This window comes from Engystomops pustulosus, chromosome 6 (genome assembly GCF_040894005.1).
Source record: "Engystomops pustulosus chromosome 6, aEngPut4.maternal, whole genome shotgun sequence".
Classification (NCBI taxonomy): Eukaryota; Metazoa; Chordata; class Amphibia; order Anura; family Leptodactylidae; genus Engystomops; species Engystomops pustulosus.
In genome coordinates, this window is record NC_092416.1 from 65,285,120 (window position 1) to 65,307,471 (window position 22,352).

Genomic DNA, 22,352 nt, shown 5'->3' on the forward strand with positions numbered 1-22,352 from the left:
TATACATTCATGCACACAAATTTATACACTCGTATATTTATACAATTATATACAACATACACATTTTATACACACAAGCATAAACACACATATATAGAGTATATAAACACACCTTACACCAAATGCATATACATACAGCCTATACACACCCTATACTACATATACACAAAATATGCATACATACAGTATTTATACATCACACATACACACATACAGCATATACTGTATACACATAGATACTGTACATTACCATATACTGTATACATCATATATATAGCATGTACACCTCACATATACACACAAATATACAACATAGATATATCACATATAAAATGGAGATCAAAATTAGAAAACAGTGTATGGTCATTTGATTTTTTTTAGAAAAAGGATCAACATTTGACGGCTTTTTTGTTTTACAAAACAGTGTTTACAAAATAACCAAAGTACATCAACTCAAAACCTTTATTTTAAGAAAAACGTGATGGTCATAATTAGAGAACAGCAATGACTGTAGCACAGAAAAAGACTGTAACGAAATTGAAGGTTACAACAGTCTCCAGTAGGAAGTGCACAGGCCTTTTCTATGAATGACTTCAGCACATCTGCGGCCATTGGACATCACTAGTCTCTCACACTGCTCTGGTGGTATTGTGGTCAACTCTTCATCCAATCTCTTCCACAGTTCTGTGACTGTTGGCCACCAAGGATTTTTGCTTTAGATTGTAATGGCTTTAGATCAGAACTTTGGACTGACCATTTCATAATTTCAATATTTTCAGTTTCAAGGAGCATGAAGGCATTGTCCTGAGGCATTGTCCTGTTTCATGCGTTGTCCTGCATGAAAAGTGCTGGCTCATTGAGTGAATAATACAAAGGAACCACATGTTAAAGAAAGTTGTGATAAAGGCTTACTTTCACACTGCCATGTAGTTGTATGAAAGATCCAACTCCAGCTTAATAAACCACACCCAATACCCCACCCATAATCATAGTGCAATATCGACCTTAATGTCCCCCACATAGTGTAATACCCCCTTCCTGTAGCCAACCGCTTCCATAGACCCATATAGTACCCCCTAGTGCAACTCTGCAACATATAAAACCCCTCTTATCCTACCTTATCCTACCTTTACACTTGGTTTTCCACTTTTATTTATATCCCCAAACAAATAAATAATACTATGTGTACTCCTAACTCTCCTCACACAGTGTAGCCTCCTGTCATCAATCCTCCTCTTACTGGGGCCTCCTGTCCTCTATCCTCATCATATTATGGCCTCCTGGCTTTCATTCTCCTCCAGTGGCAACTTGTCCTCTATCTTCCTCTACCCATGACCTCCTGTCCTCCATCCTCCTCTACCTGTGGCCTCTTGTACTCCAGCCTCCTCCTGTTGACTCTTGTCCTCCAGATTCCTCCTGTCCTCCTTCCAGACACTTCCTGTAGCCTCATGTCCTCCTCTTCCTGTGGCCTTCTGTCCTTAAGCCTCAACCTGTGGCCTCCTGCTCTCAATCCTCCTCCTGTGGCCTTTTATGCTTCAACATCCTCCTGTCTTCCATCTTCCTCTTCCTGTGGCCCTCTATCCTCCATCCTCCTCTTCCTGTGGCATTCTGTCCTCCAGCCTTGTCCTGCAGCCTCCTGGTCTCTAACCTTTCCCTGTGGCCCCCTGTCCTGGAGCCTCCTCCTGTGGCCTCCTGTCCTGCAGCCTCCTCTTGTTGCCTCCTGTCTACCAGCCTCCTGCTGTCCTCCATCCTCATCTTCCTGCCTCCTTCTGTGGTCTTCTGTCCTCCAACCTCCTTCTGTATCCTACTCTCCTCCAGTCTACCCTTCTCCAGCCTCCTCATGTATCCCCCTATCCTCCAGCCTCCTCCTGTAGCCTCCTGTCCTGAAGCCTCCTCCTTAGTCTTCCTGTCCTCCAGCGCCCTGCTATAGCTTCTGTCCTCCAACCGCACACATAACAAAGGACTGCTGCATCCTGTAACCACACACATTACACTGGACTGCTGCATCCTGTAACCGCACACATTACAAAGGACTGCTGCATCCTGTAACCGCACACATTACACTGGACTGCTACATCCTGTAACCACACACATTACACAGGACTGCTGTATCCAGTAACCGCACACATTACATAAGACTGCCGCATCCTGTATCCGCACTCTTTGCCCAGGACTGCTGCATCCTGTAAAAGCACACATTACACAGGACTGATAAATCCTGTAAAAGCACACATTACACAGGACTGATAAATCCTGTAAAAGCACACATTACTCAGGCTAAATGCAACTTGTAGCAGCAATGAATAAAATTCAAATGATCCAGCACTTTTTGGATGAAAAATTCTTGCTTCTTTATCAAATCATCATATAAAATCAACACATAGTGGTATCCACAAACAGCTACGCATTTTGAGTAAAAAAAACTCTGCATCATGGCTAACATGTACTATTGCTAATGTCGTATTTAAAACAAAATTGGAACCAAAGAGAGGCTGATGATGTCACAGATAGAAAAAACACACACTTGCATTCAGTATAAATTTTGTTCTCTCATATATGGTACGGGGAAACTGGGAGAGCATTCTCAGAAAAAGAGAAGTTTTCTGGATTTTGGAATTAAAAACTCGATTTCCCCTTGGTTTAAATAAAAAAGATGATCTATTTTATATTTACTAAAGATATATTTACCATATATGAGAGAACAAAATTTATGCTAAATGCAAGTGTGTGTTTTTCTATCTGTGACATCATCAGCCTCTCTTTGGTTCCAATTTTGTTTTAAATACGACATTAGCAATAGTACATGTTAGCCATGATGCAGAGTTTTTTTACTCGAAACGCGTAGCTGTTTGTGGATACCACTATGTGCTGATCGATTTTATATGATGATTTAATAAAGAAGCAAGATTTTTTCAAAAAAAAGTGCTGGATCGTTTGAATCTTTTTCATTGTCTACAAAAACCTGCAACCGGAGGGTGTATCCTTTTGCACTTTCAAGAGGACGGGGAGGATCACCAAATGCTCACAGGTGTAAGGATTTCCTTCAAAACACACTTGCCGCATGGACTTTTCTCTTGTAGCTGCAACAGAATATACAGGATTAATGCACCCTGTAGTGAGACACATTACAAAGGACTGCTGCACCCTGTAACCATGCACATTACACAGGACTGCGGCAACCTGTAGCCGTGCACATTACATAAGACTGTTGCACCCTGAAACCATGCACATTACACTGTACTGTTGCACCCTGTAACCATGCACATTACACAGGATTGCTGCACCTGTAATCATGCACATTACAAAGGACTGCTGCACCCTGTAGCCATGCACATTACACAGGACTGCTGTACCCTGTAACCATGCACATTACACAGGACTGTTGTACCCTGAAACCATGCACATTACACAGGACTTCTGCACCCTGTAGCCATGCACATTACACAGGACTTCTGCACCCTGTAACCATGCACATTACACAGGATTGCTGCACCCTGAAACCATGCACATAACAAAGGATTGCTGCATCCTGTAACCCAGGGGTGCACCTAGCCTTTCTGCTGCCTGAGGCGAGCTATAAAAAGACGCCCCCCCCCCCACTCCATATATGTAATATATAAAGGAGTGTCAGGACCAGACCCAATCATATTGGTTTAATGTGAAAATAAAGCAATGCAAAATACATAGAGCATCCCATTGTACTATATTATAAACAGAGTGAGCTACCACAAAGAACAAAATAAATACAACAATCCGCCATATAATATAAAATCAATACAGCGTGCCGCCATATACCATATAATACATGCAGCGTGCCGCCATATACCATATAATACATGCAGCGTGCCGCCATATACCATATAATACATACACTGTGCCGCCATATACCATATAATACATACAGTGTGCCGCCATATACCATATAATACATACAGCGTGCCGCCATATACCATATAATACATACAGTGTGCCGCCATATACCATATAATACATGCAGAGTGCCGCCATATACCATATAATACATGCAGAGTGCCGCCATATACCACATAATACATACAGCGTGCCGCCATATACCATATAATACATACAGCGTGCCGCCATATACCATATAATATATACAGTGTGCCGCCATATACCATATAATACATACAGCGTGCCGCCATATACCATATAATACATACAGCGTGCCGCCATATACCATATAATACATACAGCATGCCCCCATATACGATATAATACATACAGCGTGCAGCCATATACCATATAATACATACACTGTGCCGCCATATACCATATAATACATACAGTGTGCCGCCATATACCATACAATACATACAGTGTGCCGCCATATACCATACAATACATACAGTGTGCCGCCATATACCATATAATACATACAGTGTGCCGCCATATACCATATAATACATACAGCGTGCCGCCATATACCATATAATACATACAGCGTGCCGCCATATACCATATAATACATACAGCGTGCCCCCATATACCATATAATACATACAGTGTGCTGCCATATACCATATAATACATACAGCGTGCCGCCATATACCATATAATACATACAGCGTGCCGCCATATACCATATAATACATACACTGTGCAGCCATATACCATATAATACATACAGTGTGCCGCCATATACCATATAATACATACAGCGTGCCGCCATATACCATATAATACATGCAGAGTGCCGCCATATACCATATAATACATACAGCGTGCCGCCATATACCATACAATACATACAGTGTGCCGCCATATACCATATAATACATACAGCGTGCCGCCATATACCATATAATACATACAGCGTGCCGCCATATACCATATAATACATACAGTGTGCCGCCATATACCATATAATACATACAGCGTGCCGCCATATACCATATAATACATACAGCGTGCCGCCATATACCATATAATACATACAGCGTGCCGCCATATACCATACAATACATACAGTGTGCCGCCATATACCATATAATACATACAGCGTGCCGCCATATACCATATAATACATACAGCGTGCCGCCATATACCATATAATACATACAGCGTGCCACCATATGTTATATTGTACATGGTGGCATGCTGACTGTACACACATGCATACTGACTACACATACAGCAGATACATTTATAAACAGTATATACACCAAATATACACACACACACATACATATACCACATACAGAATATACAAATATATATATACATCCATACTTACATATACATACATACAAAGAAGTTACCTTACCTTTTTTCTTCTTCCATCGTTGGCCTTGTTCTCCAGTGGGGGGGGTGGGCTTTGCCAGGGAGGTGGAAATCAGTCCCGGGGGAAAGGGGGGAAACGGAGCGGGGGGGGGGGGGTGATCGGAGCCGGGGGGGGAGGGGGAGGGAAGCGAGCCGGGGGAGGGGATCCGAGCGGGGGGTGGGGAACCGGTGTGGACTTTGGCCGGGGCAGGTACCTTTGCGGGTGGATGTGCCGGCCGGCTTGCCGCGAGGGGAAGTGCCGGGCGGCCGGTGGATATGATGAGCGGACCACGTGGGAAAGTGCCGGCTGGCGGGATGGTGGATGTGAAGGGCGGGCCGCGAGAGGAAGTGCCGCTTGGTTGATGTGATGGGCGGTCCGCTGGGGAGTGTGACGGCCAGCGGGCATGTTCGTGTGATGGGCGGGCTGCGAGGGGAAATGCCGGTGAGCGGGTGGCTGTGATGGGCGGGACGCGGGGGAGTGTGCCGGCCAGCGGGCGTGTTCATGTGATGGGTGGGCCGCGTAGGGAAGTGCCAGCGGGCGGGTTGATGTGAAGGACAGGTCCATGCGCCGGCTGAGGGGGGATTTGGGGGACGTGGCGCCCGGAGAACATGCCGGCAGGCGGGACCCCGACGCCGCCCCCTGTCTAACAGGAGGCGCGCCGCCTGAGGCGAGAATCTCAACTCGCCTCATGGCAGGTGCGCCCCTGCTGTAACCATGCACATTACACAGGATTGCTGCACCCTGAATCCATGCACATAACAAAGGATTGCTGCATCCTGTAACTGCACACATTACACAGGACTGCTGCACACTGTAGCCATGCACATTACATAAGACTGCTGCACCCTGTAACCATGCACATTACACAGGACTGCTGCACGCTGTAACCATGCACATTACACAGGACTGCTGCACGCTGTAACCATGCACATTACACAGGATTGCTGCACCCTCTAATCATACACATTACACAAGATTGCTGCATCCTTTAACCACACACATTACACATGACTGCTGCAGCTTCTAGCCATGCACATTGCATAAGACTACTGCACCCTGTTGCCATGCACAGTACACCGGACTGCTGCATGCTGTAACCATGCACATTACACAGGATTGCTGTACCCTGTAACCATGCACATTACACAGGATTGCTGTACCCTGTAACCATGCACATTACACAGGACTGCTGCATCCTGTAGCCATGCACATTACATAAGACTGCTGCATCCTCAAACCATGCACATTACACAGGACTGCTGCATCCTCAAACCATGCACATTACACTGGACAGTTGCACCCTGTAACCATGCACATTACACAGGATTGCTGCATCCTGTAAGCACACACATTACACAGGACTGCTGCACCTTGTAGCCATGCACATCACATAAGACTGCTGCACCCTGTAACCTTGCACATTACACGGGACTGCTGTATTCTGTAACCTTGCACATTACACAGGACTGCTGTACCCTGTAACCATGCATATTACACAGGACTGCTGCATCCTGAAACCATGCACATTACACTGGACTGTTGCACCCTGTAACCATGCACATTACACAGGACTGCTGCACTATGTAACCATGCACATTACAAAGGATTTCTGCATCATGTAAGCACACATATTACACAGGACTGCTGCACCTTGTAGCCATGCACATTACATAAGACTGCTGTACCCTGTAACCATGCACATTACACAGGACTGCTGTACCCTGTAACCATGCACATTACACAGGACTGCTGCACCCTGTAACCATGCACATTACACAGGACTGCTGTACCCTGCAACCATGCACATTACACAGGACTTCTGCACCCTGTAGCCATGCACATTACATAAGACTGCTGCACCCTGTAACCATGCACATTACACAGGACTGCTGCACTATGTAACCATGCACATTACACAGGATTGCTGCATCATGTAAGCACACATATTACACAGGACTGCTGCACCTTGTAGCCATGCACATTACATAAGACTGCTGTACCCTGTAACCATGCACATCACACAGGACTGCTGTACCCTGTAACCATGCACATTACACAGGACTGCTGCACCCTATAACCATGCACATTACACAGGACTGCTGTACCCTGTAACCATGCACATTACACAGGACTGCTGCACCCTGTAACCATGCACATTACACAGGACTGCTGTACCCTGCAACCATGCACATTACACAGGACTTCTGCACCCTGTAGCCATGCACATTACATAAGACTGCTGCACCCTGTAACCATGCACATTACACAGGACTGCTGCACGCTGTAACCATGCACATTACACAGGATTGCTGCACCCTGTAATCATACACATTACACAAGATTGCTGCATCCTTTAATCACACACATTACACATGACTGCCTCAGCTTCTAGCCATGCACATTGCATAAGACTACTGCACCCTGTTGCCATGCACATTACACCGGACTGCTGCACGCTGTAACCATGCACATTACAGAAGATTGCTGTACCCTGTAACCATGCACATTACACAGGACTGCTGCATCCTGTAGCCATGCACATTACACAGGACTGCTGCATCCTGTAGCCATGCACATTACATAAGACTGCTGAACCCTGTAACCATGCACATTACACAGGATTGCTGCACCTGTAACCATGCACATTACACAGGACTGCTGCACCCTGTAGCCATGCACATTACATAAGACTGCTGCATCCTGTAACCATGCACATTACAAAGGACTGCTGCATCCTCAAACCATGCACATTACACTGGACTGCTGTACCCTGTAACCATGCACATTACACAGGACTGTTGTACCCTGAAACCATGCACATTACACAGGACTTCTGCACCCTATAGCCATGCACATTACACAGGACTTCTGCACCCTGTAACCATGCACATTACACAGGATTGCTGCACCCTGAAACCATGCACATAACAAAGGATTGCTGCATCCTGTAACCATGCACATTACACAGGATTGCTGCACCCTGAAACCATGCACATAACAAAGGATTGCTGCATCCTGTAACTGCACACATTACACAGGACTGCTGCACACTGTAGCCATGCACATTACATAAGACTGCTGCACCCTGTAACCATGCACATTACACTGGACTGCTGCACGCTGTAACCATGCACATTACACAGGACTGCTGCACGCTGTAACCATGCACATTACACAGGATTGCTGCACCCTGTAATCATACACATTACACAAGATTGCTGCATCCTTTAACCACACACATTACACATGACTGCTGCAGCTTCTAGCCATGCACATTGCATAAGACTACTGCACCCTGTTGCCATGCACATTACACCGGACTGCTGCACGCTGTAACCATGCACATTACAGAAGATTGCTGTACCCTGTAACCATGCACATTACACAGGACTGCTGCATCCTGTAGCCATGCACATTACACAGGACTGCTGCATCCTGTAGCCATGCACATTACATAAGACTGCTGAACCCTGTAACCATGCACATTACACAGGATTGCTGCACCTGTAACCATGCACATTACACAGGACTGCTGCACCCTGTAGCCATGCACATTACATAAGACTGCTGCATCCTGTAACCATGCACATTACAAAGGACTGCTGCATCCTCAAACCATGCACATTACACTGGACTGCTGTACCCTGTAACCATGCACATTACACAGGACTGTTGTACCCTGAAACCATGCACATTACACAGGACTTCTGCACCCTATAGCCATGCACATTACACAGGACTTCTGCACCCTGTAACCATGCACATTACACAGGATTGCTGCACCCTGAAACCATGCACATAACAAAGGATTGCTGCATCCTGTAACCATGCACATTACACAGGATTGCTGCACCCTGAAACCATGCACATAACAAAGGATTGCTGCATCCTGTAACTGCACACATTACACAGGACTGCTGCACACTGTAGCCATGCACATTACATAAGACTGCTGCACCCTGTAACCATGCACATTACACAGGACTGCTGCACGCTGTAACCATGCACATTACACAGGACTGCTGCACGCTGTAACCATGCACATTACACAGGATTGCTGCACCCTGTAATCATACACATTACACAAGATTGCTGCATCCTTTAACCACACACATTACACATGACTGCTGCAGCTTCTAGCCATGCACATTGCATAAGACTACTGCACCCTGTTGCCATGCACATTACACCGGACTGCTGCACGCTGTAACCATGCACATTACACAGGACTGCTGCACGCTGTAACCATGCACATTACACAGGATTGCTGTACCCTGTAACCATGCACATTACACAGGATTGCTGTACCCTGTAACCATGCACATTACACAGGACTGCTGCATCCTGTAGCCATGCACATTACATAAGACTGCTGCATCCTCAAACCATGCACATTACACAGGACTGCTGCATCCTCAAACCATGCACATTACACTGGACAGTTGCACCCTGTAACCATGCACATTACACAGGATTGCTGCATCCTGTAAGCACACACATTACACAGGACTGCTGCACCTTGTAGCCATGCACATCACATAAGACTGCTGTACCCTGTAACCTTGCACATTACACGGGACTGCTGTATTCTGTAACCTTGCACATTACACAGGACTGCTGTACCCTGTAACCATGCATATTACACAGGACTGCTGCATCCTGAAACCATGCACATTACACTGGACTGTTGCACCCTGTAACCATGCACATTACACAGGACTGCTGCACTATGTAACCATGCACATTACACAGGATTGCTGCATCATGTAAGCACACATATTACACAGGACTGCTGCACCTTGTAGCCATGCACATTACATAAGACTGCTGTACCCTGTAACCATGCACATTACACAGGACTGCTGTACCCTGTAACCATGCACATTACACAGGACTGCTGCACCCTGTAACCATGCACATTACACAGGACTGCTGTACCCTGCAACCATGCACATTACACAGGACTTCTGCACCCTGTAGCCATGCACATTACATAAGACTGCTGCACGCTGTAACCATGCACATTACATAAGACTGCTGCACGCTGTAACCATGCACATTACACAGGACTGCTGCACGCTGTAACCATGCACATTACACAGGATTGCTGCACCCTGTAATCATACACATTACACAAGATTGCTGCATCCTTTAATCACACACATTACACATGACTGCCTCAGCTTCTAGCCATGCACATTGCATAAGACTACTGCACCCTGTTGCCATGCACATTACACCGGACTGCTGCACCCTGTAACCACTCACATTACACAGGACCGCTTCACCCTGTAGCCATGCACATTACACAGGACTGCTGCACCCTGTAGCCATGCACATTACAATGTACTGCTGCATCCTGTAATCACGCACATTACACAGGACTGCTGTACCCTGTAGCCATGCACATTAGACAGGACTGCTGCACCCTGTATCCATGCTAGGTAGCTTGGCAACAACAAAGGCAGACATTTAAGGTGTACATTAGACTTTCATCAAACAATTTGTTCACTAAATGGTTAATCAGTTGCCGTCATTATTTTGTTTTGGGCACTATTCTTCAGAGTGATCATCTGAGAAATCATAGGGTATAATATAATATAATAACGCTTCTGGTTAGGTGCATTATATTAGTATTGTAATGAAGGTAAATATATAACATTGCATTGTGTGATTTCCCTGGGGCTATGCTGTAAGTTTCCCACATATAAAAGTATGAATCTTAATGTAAAAACCCTAGATTCTTTTTGTAGCTAAGATCTAAAAAGGTAAATGAATAGATAAAATGTTAGCAATGCTTATTTTAAATCTCATTTTTTAAAGAGAACCTGCTATGCAAATTAACGCACCCAAAATATATACTCAATTAAAAGCTGTGATTACAAAGAATTGCCCTTATCCCTAAATGGTTTCATGGATGCAATATTAAAAAATCTATTTGTAAACCTATATGCAACTCCTCTAATGTGAGTCCAATGACACTATGTGAGTTCAATAAAGCCCTGTATATTTAGCAGATGCTGCACTGCCCCGCCTCCTGATTGACAGATATCACTTCTAGTACATTCTGTTGTATTAACCATTGAGAGTGAGCTCTGTTACATCATTGGCCACTTTTTTCATGTTACCAAAGTGATGTCATCTAAGTTCCTGTCACATTTGCACAATCTACCTCCTGTATGTATCTGATCACATAAAATCATAGCAGCCTCCATGGAGGCATGGGAAGGAGTAGAAGTCCATGGAGGATAATGAGGAGTGTAAGTCGATGGAGGCAGCTGTGATCATGCCATGATACTGCCATGTGATCAGATACATTTGTGGGGTAGGCGTCGCAAACGTAACTGGGTAAAGAACCTTAGATGACATCATCATGGTTACATGAAATGTTGAGAAAACAAAGGATTTTATTCCTTACATAAATGTATCATTCGCTAATATTTGAAATGTTCACTCTCAGGACCCATGTGGGGTTCAACCAATAACCTTTCAGCCAGGTCCTCAACCTATTGTGTAGTATTACTTACAGCGTATCAGCGAACTCCACAACTGACACCCCCCCCACCCCACTAGGAGATTCATTGAATATGACAACATTGCTCACAACATATCTAAAGATACTGGGGCAGATTTACTTACCCCGTCCCGTCGCGATCCCGCGGTGCGTTGTCCGATGAGGATTCGGCTCCGGCGCGATTCACTAACATTGTGTGTCCGAGTTCCTGCATCCATCGCTGCTGCGGCGAGGTCTGCCGGACTTCACCTGCTTCTTACTGGCGCATGTGAGTGCTTGATCTTGCGAAACAAATCCTTTTTTAAATTCCGCGGTTTGTCAGAATCCGGCGGGTTGTCCAACGCCCCCCCCCCCCCTGATTTCTGTCCCGTGCAAGCCGGTGTGGATGCGCCAAAATCCGATCGTGTGCACCAAAATTTTCCAAATATTTGGGAAACCTGACGAAAGTGCGGTGTTCGCACCCATTGTAAATGAGCCCCACTGTCTCCTAACACACCCCCCATAACCTCTCACTCTCTTTATCTGTGGAGAACTACTATTCTTGTACTAAATATGATATTTAATCAGTTTTAGAACAAGTGAACCAATTTTCTAAAGCATTCTAGGTGCCAATCGTATTAAATCCTACACTACACTTTATTTCCTATACAGACGGTCCCCTACTTAAGAACCCCTGACTTACATACAACCCCTAGTTACAAATGGACCTCTGGATTTTGGTAATTTACTGTACTTTAGTCCTAGGCTACAATAATCATCTATAACAGTTATCAATGATGCCTGTAATTAAGATTTATTGTTAATCCTGTTTCTTATAACAACCCAACATTTTGAAAATCCAATTGTCACAGTGACCAAAAAATATTTGACTGTGGTTACAATAATAAAATATACGGTTCCAACTTGCTTACAAACTCAACTTAAGAACAAACCTACAGAACCTATCATGCATGTAACCCGGGGACTGCCTGTAGTTGCTTAACCCATTCTAATGGACAATTACAACATATATCCTTTTATCTTTTATATTTATTTATTTATCTAGATAAATTATTTTTTGGATTTGGAGTTGTTTTAAGGATGAAATCAAAATTAAAAGTAGGAACTATTTAAAATTGGTAGATGTTAATTGTTTTATACAGTTTGACAGCTGCCACTATAGACCATGAATAAATAATATCCCTGGAGAACAGATCAAGAGAATAGAAAGAAACTGCATGAATGAAATAGATTCGAAATTACAGATAGAGATCATTGTCTGGAAAATCTACTGAGAGGAAAAAATTTAAGTGAGAATAAGGAGAACAAAAATTTAAGGAATATAGAGGCTGAGGAAGGCAATAATATAAATCCTATAAATCCTGTATTCAAAATGAAATATTCAAAAGAAGCCTTGAAACTGAAATCTATTTTACAAAAGCATTGAAAAAGCATGCATTGAAAAAGCATTGAAAATTTCAAATATTAGCAAATGATACATTTATGTAATGATAATTTGTAATCTATTTGAAGTATGAGTAAATTCTTATATTAGACATTGGATTTTGTTTGGATTTATTAAATAAGATTGTATGATTGTATAATTGTATGTATAAATTGAAGGAGAGGACTTACGTGGATTCTTAATATGAGCATTTTTATTAGTATTGTGTGAGTAGATTGTAAATTTTATGCCTATTTGAAACCATCTACGTTATGTCCGTACATATCTTCTATGTATATCTAATCAGGCTATGGAGGATATTTGAGGAGAAAAAATCACAGCGGTTTCATGTCTGAATTGCATCTTATTCTCATTGAAGTTTTTGGTCAGATTGTTTTATCTAATTTTAGAGGCTACTGGGGCATGGAGTAGCCGCCACGTGTAGCCTCATGTCCGGCTACTCCACGCCCCAGTGGCTGCTTTACAAAATTTACACGTTAGGGCAATAAAGATTTTAAAAAGATAGCTGGGACGTGAGGATAAACTCTAAAAAGGGCTATCCCCACGTCCCATACAGGCACCCACCACCCGTTCTACCTTTATAGGTAGAATCGTTGTAGGTTCCCTTTAAGGTACTAGTAGATTTCCTTCAAGTTCAATTTGTATGCAAGTCGGAACTGGCAAATTTTTATATGTTTAACTCCAAAGAATGTTTTTTCGTCCCTGTGACAAGAAAGCTGCATAGTAGACAACTTGGATAACTCTTACAGCTGGGTTAAAGTTCAGTAATTTACCTGCATCCAGAGAGTATCACCAAAGGGAAACAGAGATCTATTTGTAACTAAAACTCGTATGTAAGTTATGTGTTCTTAAGTTGGGGACTGCCTCTATTTAAAACATTGTATACTAGAAATAATGTAAAGAAAATAATGTCTATGTCACAAATCTACCCTTATTATCCAGCCCAGATAAAGCTTATTATATCATAAAGCACTATGATAAAGTTAATAATCTGATATATAAGTAGTGCATAAGGTACAAAAGGTAGTACAGGCAGTCTCCAGGTTACGTACAAGATGGGTTCTGCAGGTTCGTTTTTAAGTTGAATTTGTATGTAAGTGTATATTTTATAATTATAACCACAGGCAAACATGTTTTTGGTCTCTGTGACATTTGGATTTTAAAAATGTTGGATTGGGATTAACAAAAAAAGCTTCATTACAGACACCTGTGATAACTGTTATAACTGTTTATTGTAGCCTGGGACTAAAGTACAGTAAATTACCAAAATCCAAAACATGTGTTGGGGATCAAACTGAACTTCTGTTCAGCTTTTGCCAGCACTCGCTAAACTTGTATCTGAATGGATCCGCTGATCCCTAAATCTAACATATTTTTTGGATCAGTCCGAGACTGTGCAGCTTCACTGCAGAGGTAAAGGAGGTGTAGACACACACTCAATATTTCATATAAATGTAAGCCAAGATTTACTAAGGGCCGTGTGCCAGTTTTCTGTGTGACTTTACATGTTCTTTTATCTGCAAACTGCTTGCATTGGTATTTAAGAAGTGTTCGCGCCAGATATGTGTCACAAGCGACCCTATTGTGTAGCGGCTACACTATTCTTCACACAACAAATTTCTGCACTGAAGGGGGGGGGGGGGTTCCAATGCTCAGTCGAACCACATTTATCGTGCAAAGTCCAACAAAAAAATATTACATGCCTTACAAAAAAAAGTTGGTACACCCTGTTGGAGCAGTGTAGCGGGCTCCAGATTCATGAAGAACGGACCCCATATATCATGAATCTGGCTCCCCTTTCAAACTACACAGGCAAACTGCACATAGCTAGTAAATGTGGCCCTTTAGTGCCCCCATCTACTAAATGGAAGTGGTACTGTACTGGTGATCATCTTGATATATCTAAATGGAAGAGGTTTTAATTGTCTTTATAGACAAAACAAGGAAAATAGTAATGTACAGTGTTCCCTTATATAAATAAAAATAGTATTTCCTAAACAAAAAATGGCACAGGCAGTGTCCCAATATATACTGATAAACTACTTTCTGCTGTACCATTTTCAAGTTAGTTATAACTTTTTATTTTTCCATTCATATAGAAAGACGAGTGCTTCCTTTTTTGATAGTTGTTTCCTATTAAAATTATTACAATGCGTGTGTATATGCATACTTTAATTAATTCTGTAGACTGATTAAAGTGATACCAACTAATGATTCATTAATTCATGATGAGATGTTTTGATATCTTTTAGGGAGTTATAGATTGCTACGGGATGCTTCCATTAGCTTTTCTTTTATCTGGAAAAATTACATTCTTGCAATAACAACCCTTGGTATGGGTGAGGGAGAGTTTTAGGTTTAGGTAGCTAATGAGCTCTGTCTATGGTTAAATTACTTTCTGAGGCTTTGGGGAGCATAATATCAATTCCTCAGTTCCTTCTGGAACTTCCATATCAGCAATTAGTATTTCATTATGCGCAGTGGTTATCTCTGCCATTTTGTTTTCAATGTAGGATGTTCTGTTGCCCAGCCCCACTATTTCTTATTGTAAGTCAGAGAAAATTGAATGTAGTTTAGATTGGATTGTATTCTGGATAGAGTGGATTGATACCTTTACATCAGCAATTTGTGCTCTCATCAAATTCTCTGTAATAGGGTTATTCTGAGTAATCAGATTGTTCTCTTGTATTCCTAATTGAGAAGCTGTATATTGCTCCCGTTCTCCACGTATTCTCCTCTTCTTGCTAGCAGAATTGAGCATTCTGACTAATGGAAATGGGGCTTGGGCAGCTAATGCAGATCTTGTAGAGATCATGCTGGCCGGCGGGGAGCTGGCTAGTGTCTGCGTTCTGCTTGTGCTTGCTAGGGACAATCCTCTGCTTTTAAGCAGGAGTTCCTCTCGCTCCTCCACTATAATGCCAGCACCTTCTTGCGGAGAGCAGGCTCAAAGGTAGAGAGCTTCCCTGTGCTCTTTTTTGCCCTTTTCTTTTCTGCCCCGAAACATCGGGGACATATCCCTTGGCTTACCCTTTGGTGGTTCTAGCTCATGCATCCAGCTCCTTGCACCACAAGCCACGACCCACTGCATGCAAATCTTAATATATCAAAACCGTAAAGTAAATTGATTATATTCTGAGGATCTTCTTTAGTTTCATGAGGATTAAAACAGCTTTTACATCACAATCTAAAATTAAGTACCTGAAGATAGGAGCCTAAAGGAAATCTACCATTTAAAAAAGTGAAAAACACCTAGACATACTCACCTACACTTCTCTTCATTCCAATCCTGGCGATTGTCTCCGCTAATATTGTCACACTGGGATCACCTAAAAAAGCAGGCAAAGCACAGGGACCGGGATGAAGAGGAGTGTAGGTTAGTATGTGTAGGTGTTTTTTACTTTTTTGTGGTAGATTTCCTTTAAAGGAAACCTACCATGATGAATCTAGATTCCACCTAAATGCCTCTAATGCCCTAATTTTTAATTAAATAATCTTGTTAAAAAACTTTATTTTAGTAATATGTAAATTAACTACAGAGGCTACTAGGGTGTGCATTAGCCTGGCCATACACTGGATGCTAAGGCTACTCCCCGCCCCAGTAGCTTCTGCAGTTAATTTACATATTACAAAAAAAATGTAAAATGTAAAATTTGTAAATTAAGCTCCAGGATTATTCAATTACAGATTAGGGCAGAGACAGGCAGGAAGAATCTACCATCTACCATCTATTTCTGATAGTAGATTCCTCATGGTAGGTTTCCTTTAATGTTTGTTATAGTTAGACCTATCTGAGCATTTGCTATGTGGGGAAAACTGAAAAGATTCAATATGTGAAAGATTCAAAGTAGCAGAAAAACTATGTTTTTTGGCTTCTGTGGGTAGAATGTATAGGTTGACTGTGATTGATAAGATACAAGACTACATTTTTCGTTGTCCCACTTTCAAATTGTTGTCATCATAACACAAATCCTCGTGACTGACTTGTGAGGAATATAACTCATGATTAGACAGGTGAATCTAACTAATAAATCATGTAAACACATTCCGGTGATCATATAAATATTGATGCAGAGGGAGTCAATCCTCCAGAGACAGAAGATTAGACTATGGATTCCAGTACACCTATGCTCTTTCTTCAGCATGGCTTTGATCCCAGACAACATCTGGAAAATTACTTATCAGATAAAGCAGAATTTGTATTTGGAGATGAATTCTTGCTATTTCCCATTAAAAAACTTACAAAAATATTCAAACAAGGTATGTATTTGTCTAGGTTTGTTGGTTTTAATTGTGACAATTTATAATATAGAGACAGTTTTATCCTTACAATATGATCAGTATCTCATTATGAAAACAACAGGATGTTTGAAATAATTTAACTTTACCTGCCTTGTGTTGACATTTTTTTTAAATGTCCAATTAGTTTTTGGTAGGGTAGAAGAGTTATGAAACCTATTTTTAGGGATCAATTTGGTTACCACTGGGCAAAAATGTTATTTTACACCCCATTTAATTCTAAAGGATATGAGTAATGTATATGAGGATATGAGATGGCCCCAGAAAATTGCCTAATTTTATAAAATATTTAGTATTTAATAATATTTAAAAATTGACTAAATTCTAAGTAATGTTTTATTTTTTTTCCCCCAGAAATTAGGAGAATTTTTTTTTCTGAAATGTATAATGTCAGGTTAGGTGGCTATCTTGTGTCAGCACAGACACATATCTCAAAAACTGTTAAATTGTTTCGGTAACCTCCATTTTTATAGTGTGCACTTAAACTGAGCAAAAGTTACTGGAATCTAAAATAGTTTATTTAAAATAAACCTGACTACACCTTACACTTTATAACGTTTTTGAGTGTAGCTTCCAAAGTCGGGTCATGTCTCGCATCGACTTATGATGTTTTTGATTATAGGGAAACATGGTCAGACTCAATACAGGCAGTCCCCTACTTAAGGACACCCGACTTACAGACAACCCATAGTTACAGACGGACCCCTCGGCCCCATGTGACCTCTGGTAAAGCTCTCTGGATGCTTTACTATAGTCCCAGACTGCAATGATCAGCTGTAAGATGTCTGTAATGAAGCTTTATTGATAATTCTTGGTCCAATTACACCAAAAATTTTGAAACTCCAATTGTCACTGGGGCAAAAGAAAAAAAATTGTCTAGAACTTCCATTATAAAATATACAGTTTCGACTTACATACAAATTCAACTTAAGAACAAACCTCCAGACCCTATCTTGTATGTAACCCGGGGACTGCCTGTATTCATCATTAAGCAAAGGCTATTGCTGTTCTATGGAATAAATTCATAAGGTCAGTGCATATTACATATCATTTCCATTTCCCCAACCATATTAATTGTGAGCTCTCCTGGACAGTTTCTTTGTTTCGCTTTTTAATAATGTGATTTGTTTCTAGAGCACCATTAATTCCATGGTTCTGTAAACTTGTGCCAGTTCATTGGAGCAGGGTGTCTTTGTTATTATTTGTGCTTGTTTCATGCTATGCTTGGTGGCACCCTCTTGAGTTCTAAAAAGCATAGTTAGATTGAGCATCTCTGAAGTTTAATCATCCTATAAAAAAACTTCAGGATCTCTTCAGGAATCAAGGGCATTTATGCATATATAAATGCTCCTTTACAGTTGCATAATCTGATTTACACATCTCTGTATTGATTGATGTTAAATGGGCAATTTGTGAGACTACATTTCCTCTGCAGTGGAAATGCAGGGAAACTGAATGCATACTAGCCAGGAAACACACACGTTACAGTTGCCACAGGCCCTAACAGATTTATTGAGGAGAACCACTGTAATTCACATAGAATATTTATGGAATGAACATTTGTTATTAAATATAATACCTCTTACAATTTAGATTTATTTTCTACAGGTCATATTAAAGCAGATATCTTGATAGACCTCAGCATTGGTTCCATGATTCATCATTTGTACGCAGCCTGTGAGTTCTTCACACACATGATATTATTGAAAGTAAAAGACAGATGTATCCTGGAGCTAAAGAGATGGGTGGACACACGTACAGGAGCATTTGACTGGTGTCATGCTGCAAAACTTCATGCAGTCATTGAAGGAAAAAGGTGAAGTATTTATCTGACTATTAGGGGAAAGGTCCTTGGTCATTGTCATTGTTTCTACTATTCACGAGTAATTCAGGGAATTGGTAAATAGAACATCTTTTTAGAAAAAGATTACAATACCTTTTATATACCATTCATTTGCAAGGCTACACTACAACCCATAAAATTAGGAAAAGGAGTCAAGAAAGACAAAGAAAAAGCGGCACTCACCCAAATAGGAGACTCTTCTTTTTATTCAAAAGCGGTGCATGGGGCAGGGAGGTGCTACACGCTGTGAATCCGGCAACGGACCGTTTCGCGCACTGTTGCGCTTCGCAAGAGTTACTAGGAATTTCTGGGGAGCAGAAGTGGCAGTGTATGTTGCTAAATGTGCGCCCTGTAACAGATCTAAAGCCTACCTTGCTTGGACGGTAGGGTTACTGCACCCATTGCCTATACCTGGTAGTCCTTTGTCTTTGTGGATCGATTTAGCTAAATGTGTCACCTGATTCCTTTTCCTAAGTTGCCCACTGCAAAAATTTTAAGTAATTCGCTAAAAATGTGGTCTGTCTGCATGGTGTTCATCATTTGGTGGCCTGGAAGGGCTATGGCATGGAGGAAAACTCTTGGTCTGGGCTTCTGAGGTGTCTGCATCCAAATTGGTGGCCACCCTCCAAAGATATCTCTACCATTGTGCTATGTAGCCTGATTGTTTTTACCTGTGTTTTTGTTGCTAGTGTTTCTGCATTACCTGCTGTTGTTTTTAAGTCTTAGCTGTGGTAATTTGTATTATCCTATCAGGAGTAGTCGGACTCCATTTAATGCAGTTTTTTTCATTCAGTACTTGCCAGGTGTTGTTTTATCTGCAGTTTATTCCTGGCTCTGGTTTGTAGGAATATCTTTACTTACTGTGTAGCTTGTTTCTTTGACTGTGGTGAGAGATTGTGTGAAGTTTGTCTTGTCTCTACTATCCTTTCTGTTCCCCTTTGTCTGTGTTTACATTCAAGTGAGTGTTTTTCCTACCCATGACTAAGAATTATCCTTGATTCAAAATGTGTCAGAGAGCTATCTGTTTTTAGTGCCATAGCATGCAGATGTTTTTAAAGAATGCAAAATAAAGAAGAGTTTTTATTCATCATCCTAATGAAAACTTATACTGTTGGATATTCTTTCTTTTATTGATTCAGGGTTTTTTAGGCCTGTTCTGATTTTTACCCACTATTCCTGTCTACTCTATTGCCCTTCTTAGTCTGAACTGAACTTAGTCTTGGTTGTGTGCTTGTGTGCATGCTGGGATTGCTTGTTCATCAAGTTTTTACTTGTAGCAATTGTTTCATTAGGGGGGGCCAAATTTAGTACACCAGACCCTAGTATACTTTGGTCCTCTTTCCAACTATCTGGAAAGGTCTTCAAGTTCAGAGAGAGAGAAGTTGTCGGGTCCGCAGCTAGCCTGGGTAAGCTGACCATAACCGGCAGGCAGGCACTAGCTTAGCCTTAGAGTAGGGGACTGTTTTCACTTCCCTGTTTCCCTAGTTCTTGCTGCTCTCTTTATATGGTTTCCTGCTTCTTTGTAGACCATGACAGAAGCCACTGCTGGACATTTTATTAGTGAGGGGAGGCTACTGGACATTTTATTTAAGAGTAGCAGCTGCATTTCCCACTCAAGGCTTATACTCCAGTCAATAAGTTTTCACAGTTCTTTGTGGCAAAATTAGGTACCTCTGCTTATTCTTGGGTCAACTTATAATTGAGTATATACAGTTATAATAAAACGCATACAAAGGGGAATAATAAAATATAACTTTTATTCACTCATTTAAAATCAGATCCTGGACTTTGCATAAGGGTGAAGCTCTCAGATTATGTTTAATTTCTCCTGATTTTATATGAGTGAATAAAAGTTATGTTTTATTTCCCCTTTTTTTTTTCATTCTGTAAAAAGTGGTTATTAGCAGAGAATAATATATATTGCTCCCCCAAAATAAACGAATATTTATATACCGTATATGCTCATGTATAAGCCAAATCTTTCAGCACAAAAAATGTGGGGAGATCTCATGGACGTGACTCCACCAGGCTAGAGGAGAAAGAAGACAGAAGGCGCAGGGTACCGGGAGCCGCCTCCGGGGATCGGGAGCCGGCACCAAGATCGGGGGTGAGTATCGTCGGAAGGTGAGTATTAAGTTTATTTTTTTAATGTGCTTAACATACAGGGGGCTGGCTGGCTGTATACTCTTTGTGGCTGGCTGGCTGTATACTATATGGGGCTGCCTGGCTATATTCTATATGGGGCTGCCTGGCTATATTCTATAAGGGGCTGGCTGTATACTATATGGGGCTGGCTGTATACTATATGGGGCTGCCTGGCTGTATACTATATGGGGCTGCCTGGCTGTATTCGATATGGGGGGCAGGCTGGCTGCATTCTCTATGGGGCTGGCTGGCTGTATACTATATGGGGCTGCCTGGCTGTATACTACATGGGGCTGCCTGGCTGTATACCATATGGGGCTGCCTGGCTGTATTCTATATGGAGGGCTGACTGTATTCTATATGGGGCTGGCTGTATTCTACATAGGGCTGGCTGGCTGCATTCTATATGGGGCTGGCTGTATACTACATGGGTCTGGCTGTATACTACACCCTGGGCTAATACTCAAGTCAATAGCTTTTCCCAGTTTTTGGTTGTAAAATTAGGTGTTTCGGCTTATACTCAGGTCGGTTTATACTCGGGTCTGCTTATACTCGAGTATATACGGTTTATATATTACAGTATCATTTTGTTTATTATCGGAGAAGGTTTTTTTCTTATAGGAGCAATCTTTTAGAGACCATTAAGGGGTCTACAGGCATATATAAATACCCTTATTTCTTTTGTTTTACTTGCCCCCCCCCCAAAAAAAAAAAGAAAAACACTTATCTTCTGGTTGCCCATGGCAGTTTCTCCTTTATTCAAATACCTTCCTGGTGCAGTGACTGCATGAAGCAAGCCACTTGATGACCAAATCCGTGGCTTGTGTCC

The 22,352-nt window shown here is 41.8% G+C and overlaps 1 protein-coding gene across 3 annotated transcripts in view; it reads left to right on the forward strand.

Moving 5' to 3' along the window:
- LOC140135201 (nicotinamide N-methyltransferase-like) overlaps nt 1-22,352 on the forward strand; it is a 49,844-nt gene that overhangs the window by 3,944 nt on the left and 23,548 nt on the right. Inside the window, exons 1-2 of one of the 3 annotated variants that reach the window (XM_072156358.1) lie at nt 17,344-17,496; nt 19,144-19,351. The exons of the other annotated variants lie outside the window; for them this stretch is intronic. Of the exons in view, the coding sequence (XP_072012459.1) occupies nt 17,346-17,496; nt 19,144-19,351 (359 nt within the window). The 5' untranslated portion in view covers nt 17,344-17,345. Of the gene's footprint in view, nt 1-17,343; nt 17,497-19,143; nt 19,352-22,352 lie in introns of those variants that run through there. 3 annotated transcript variants of the gene reach the window in all.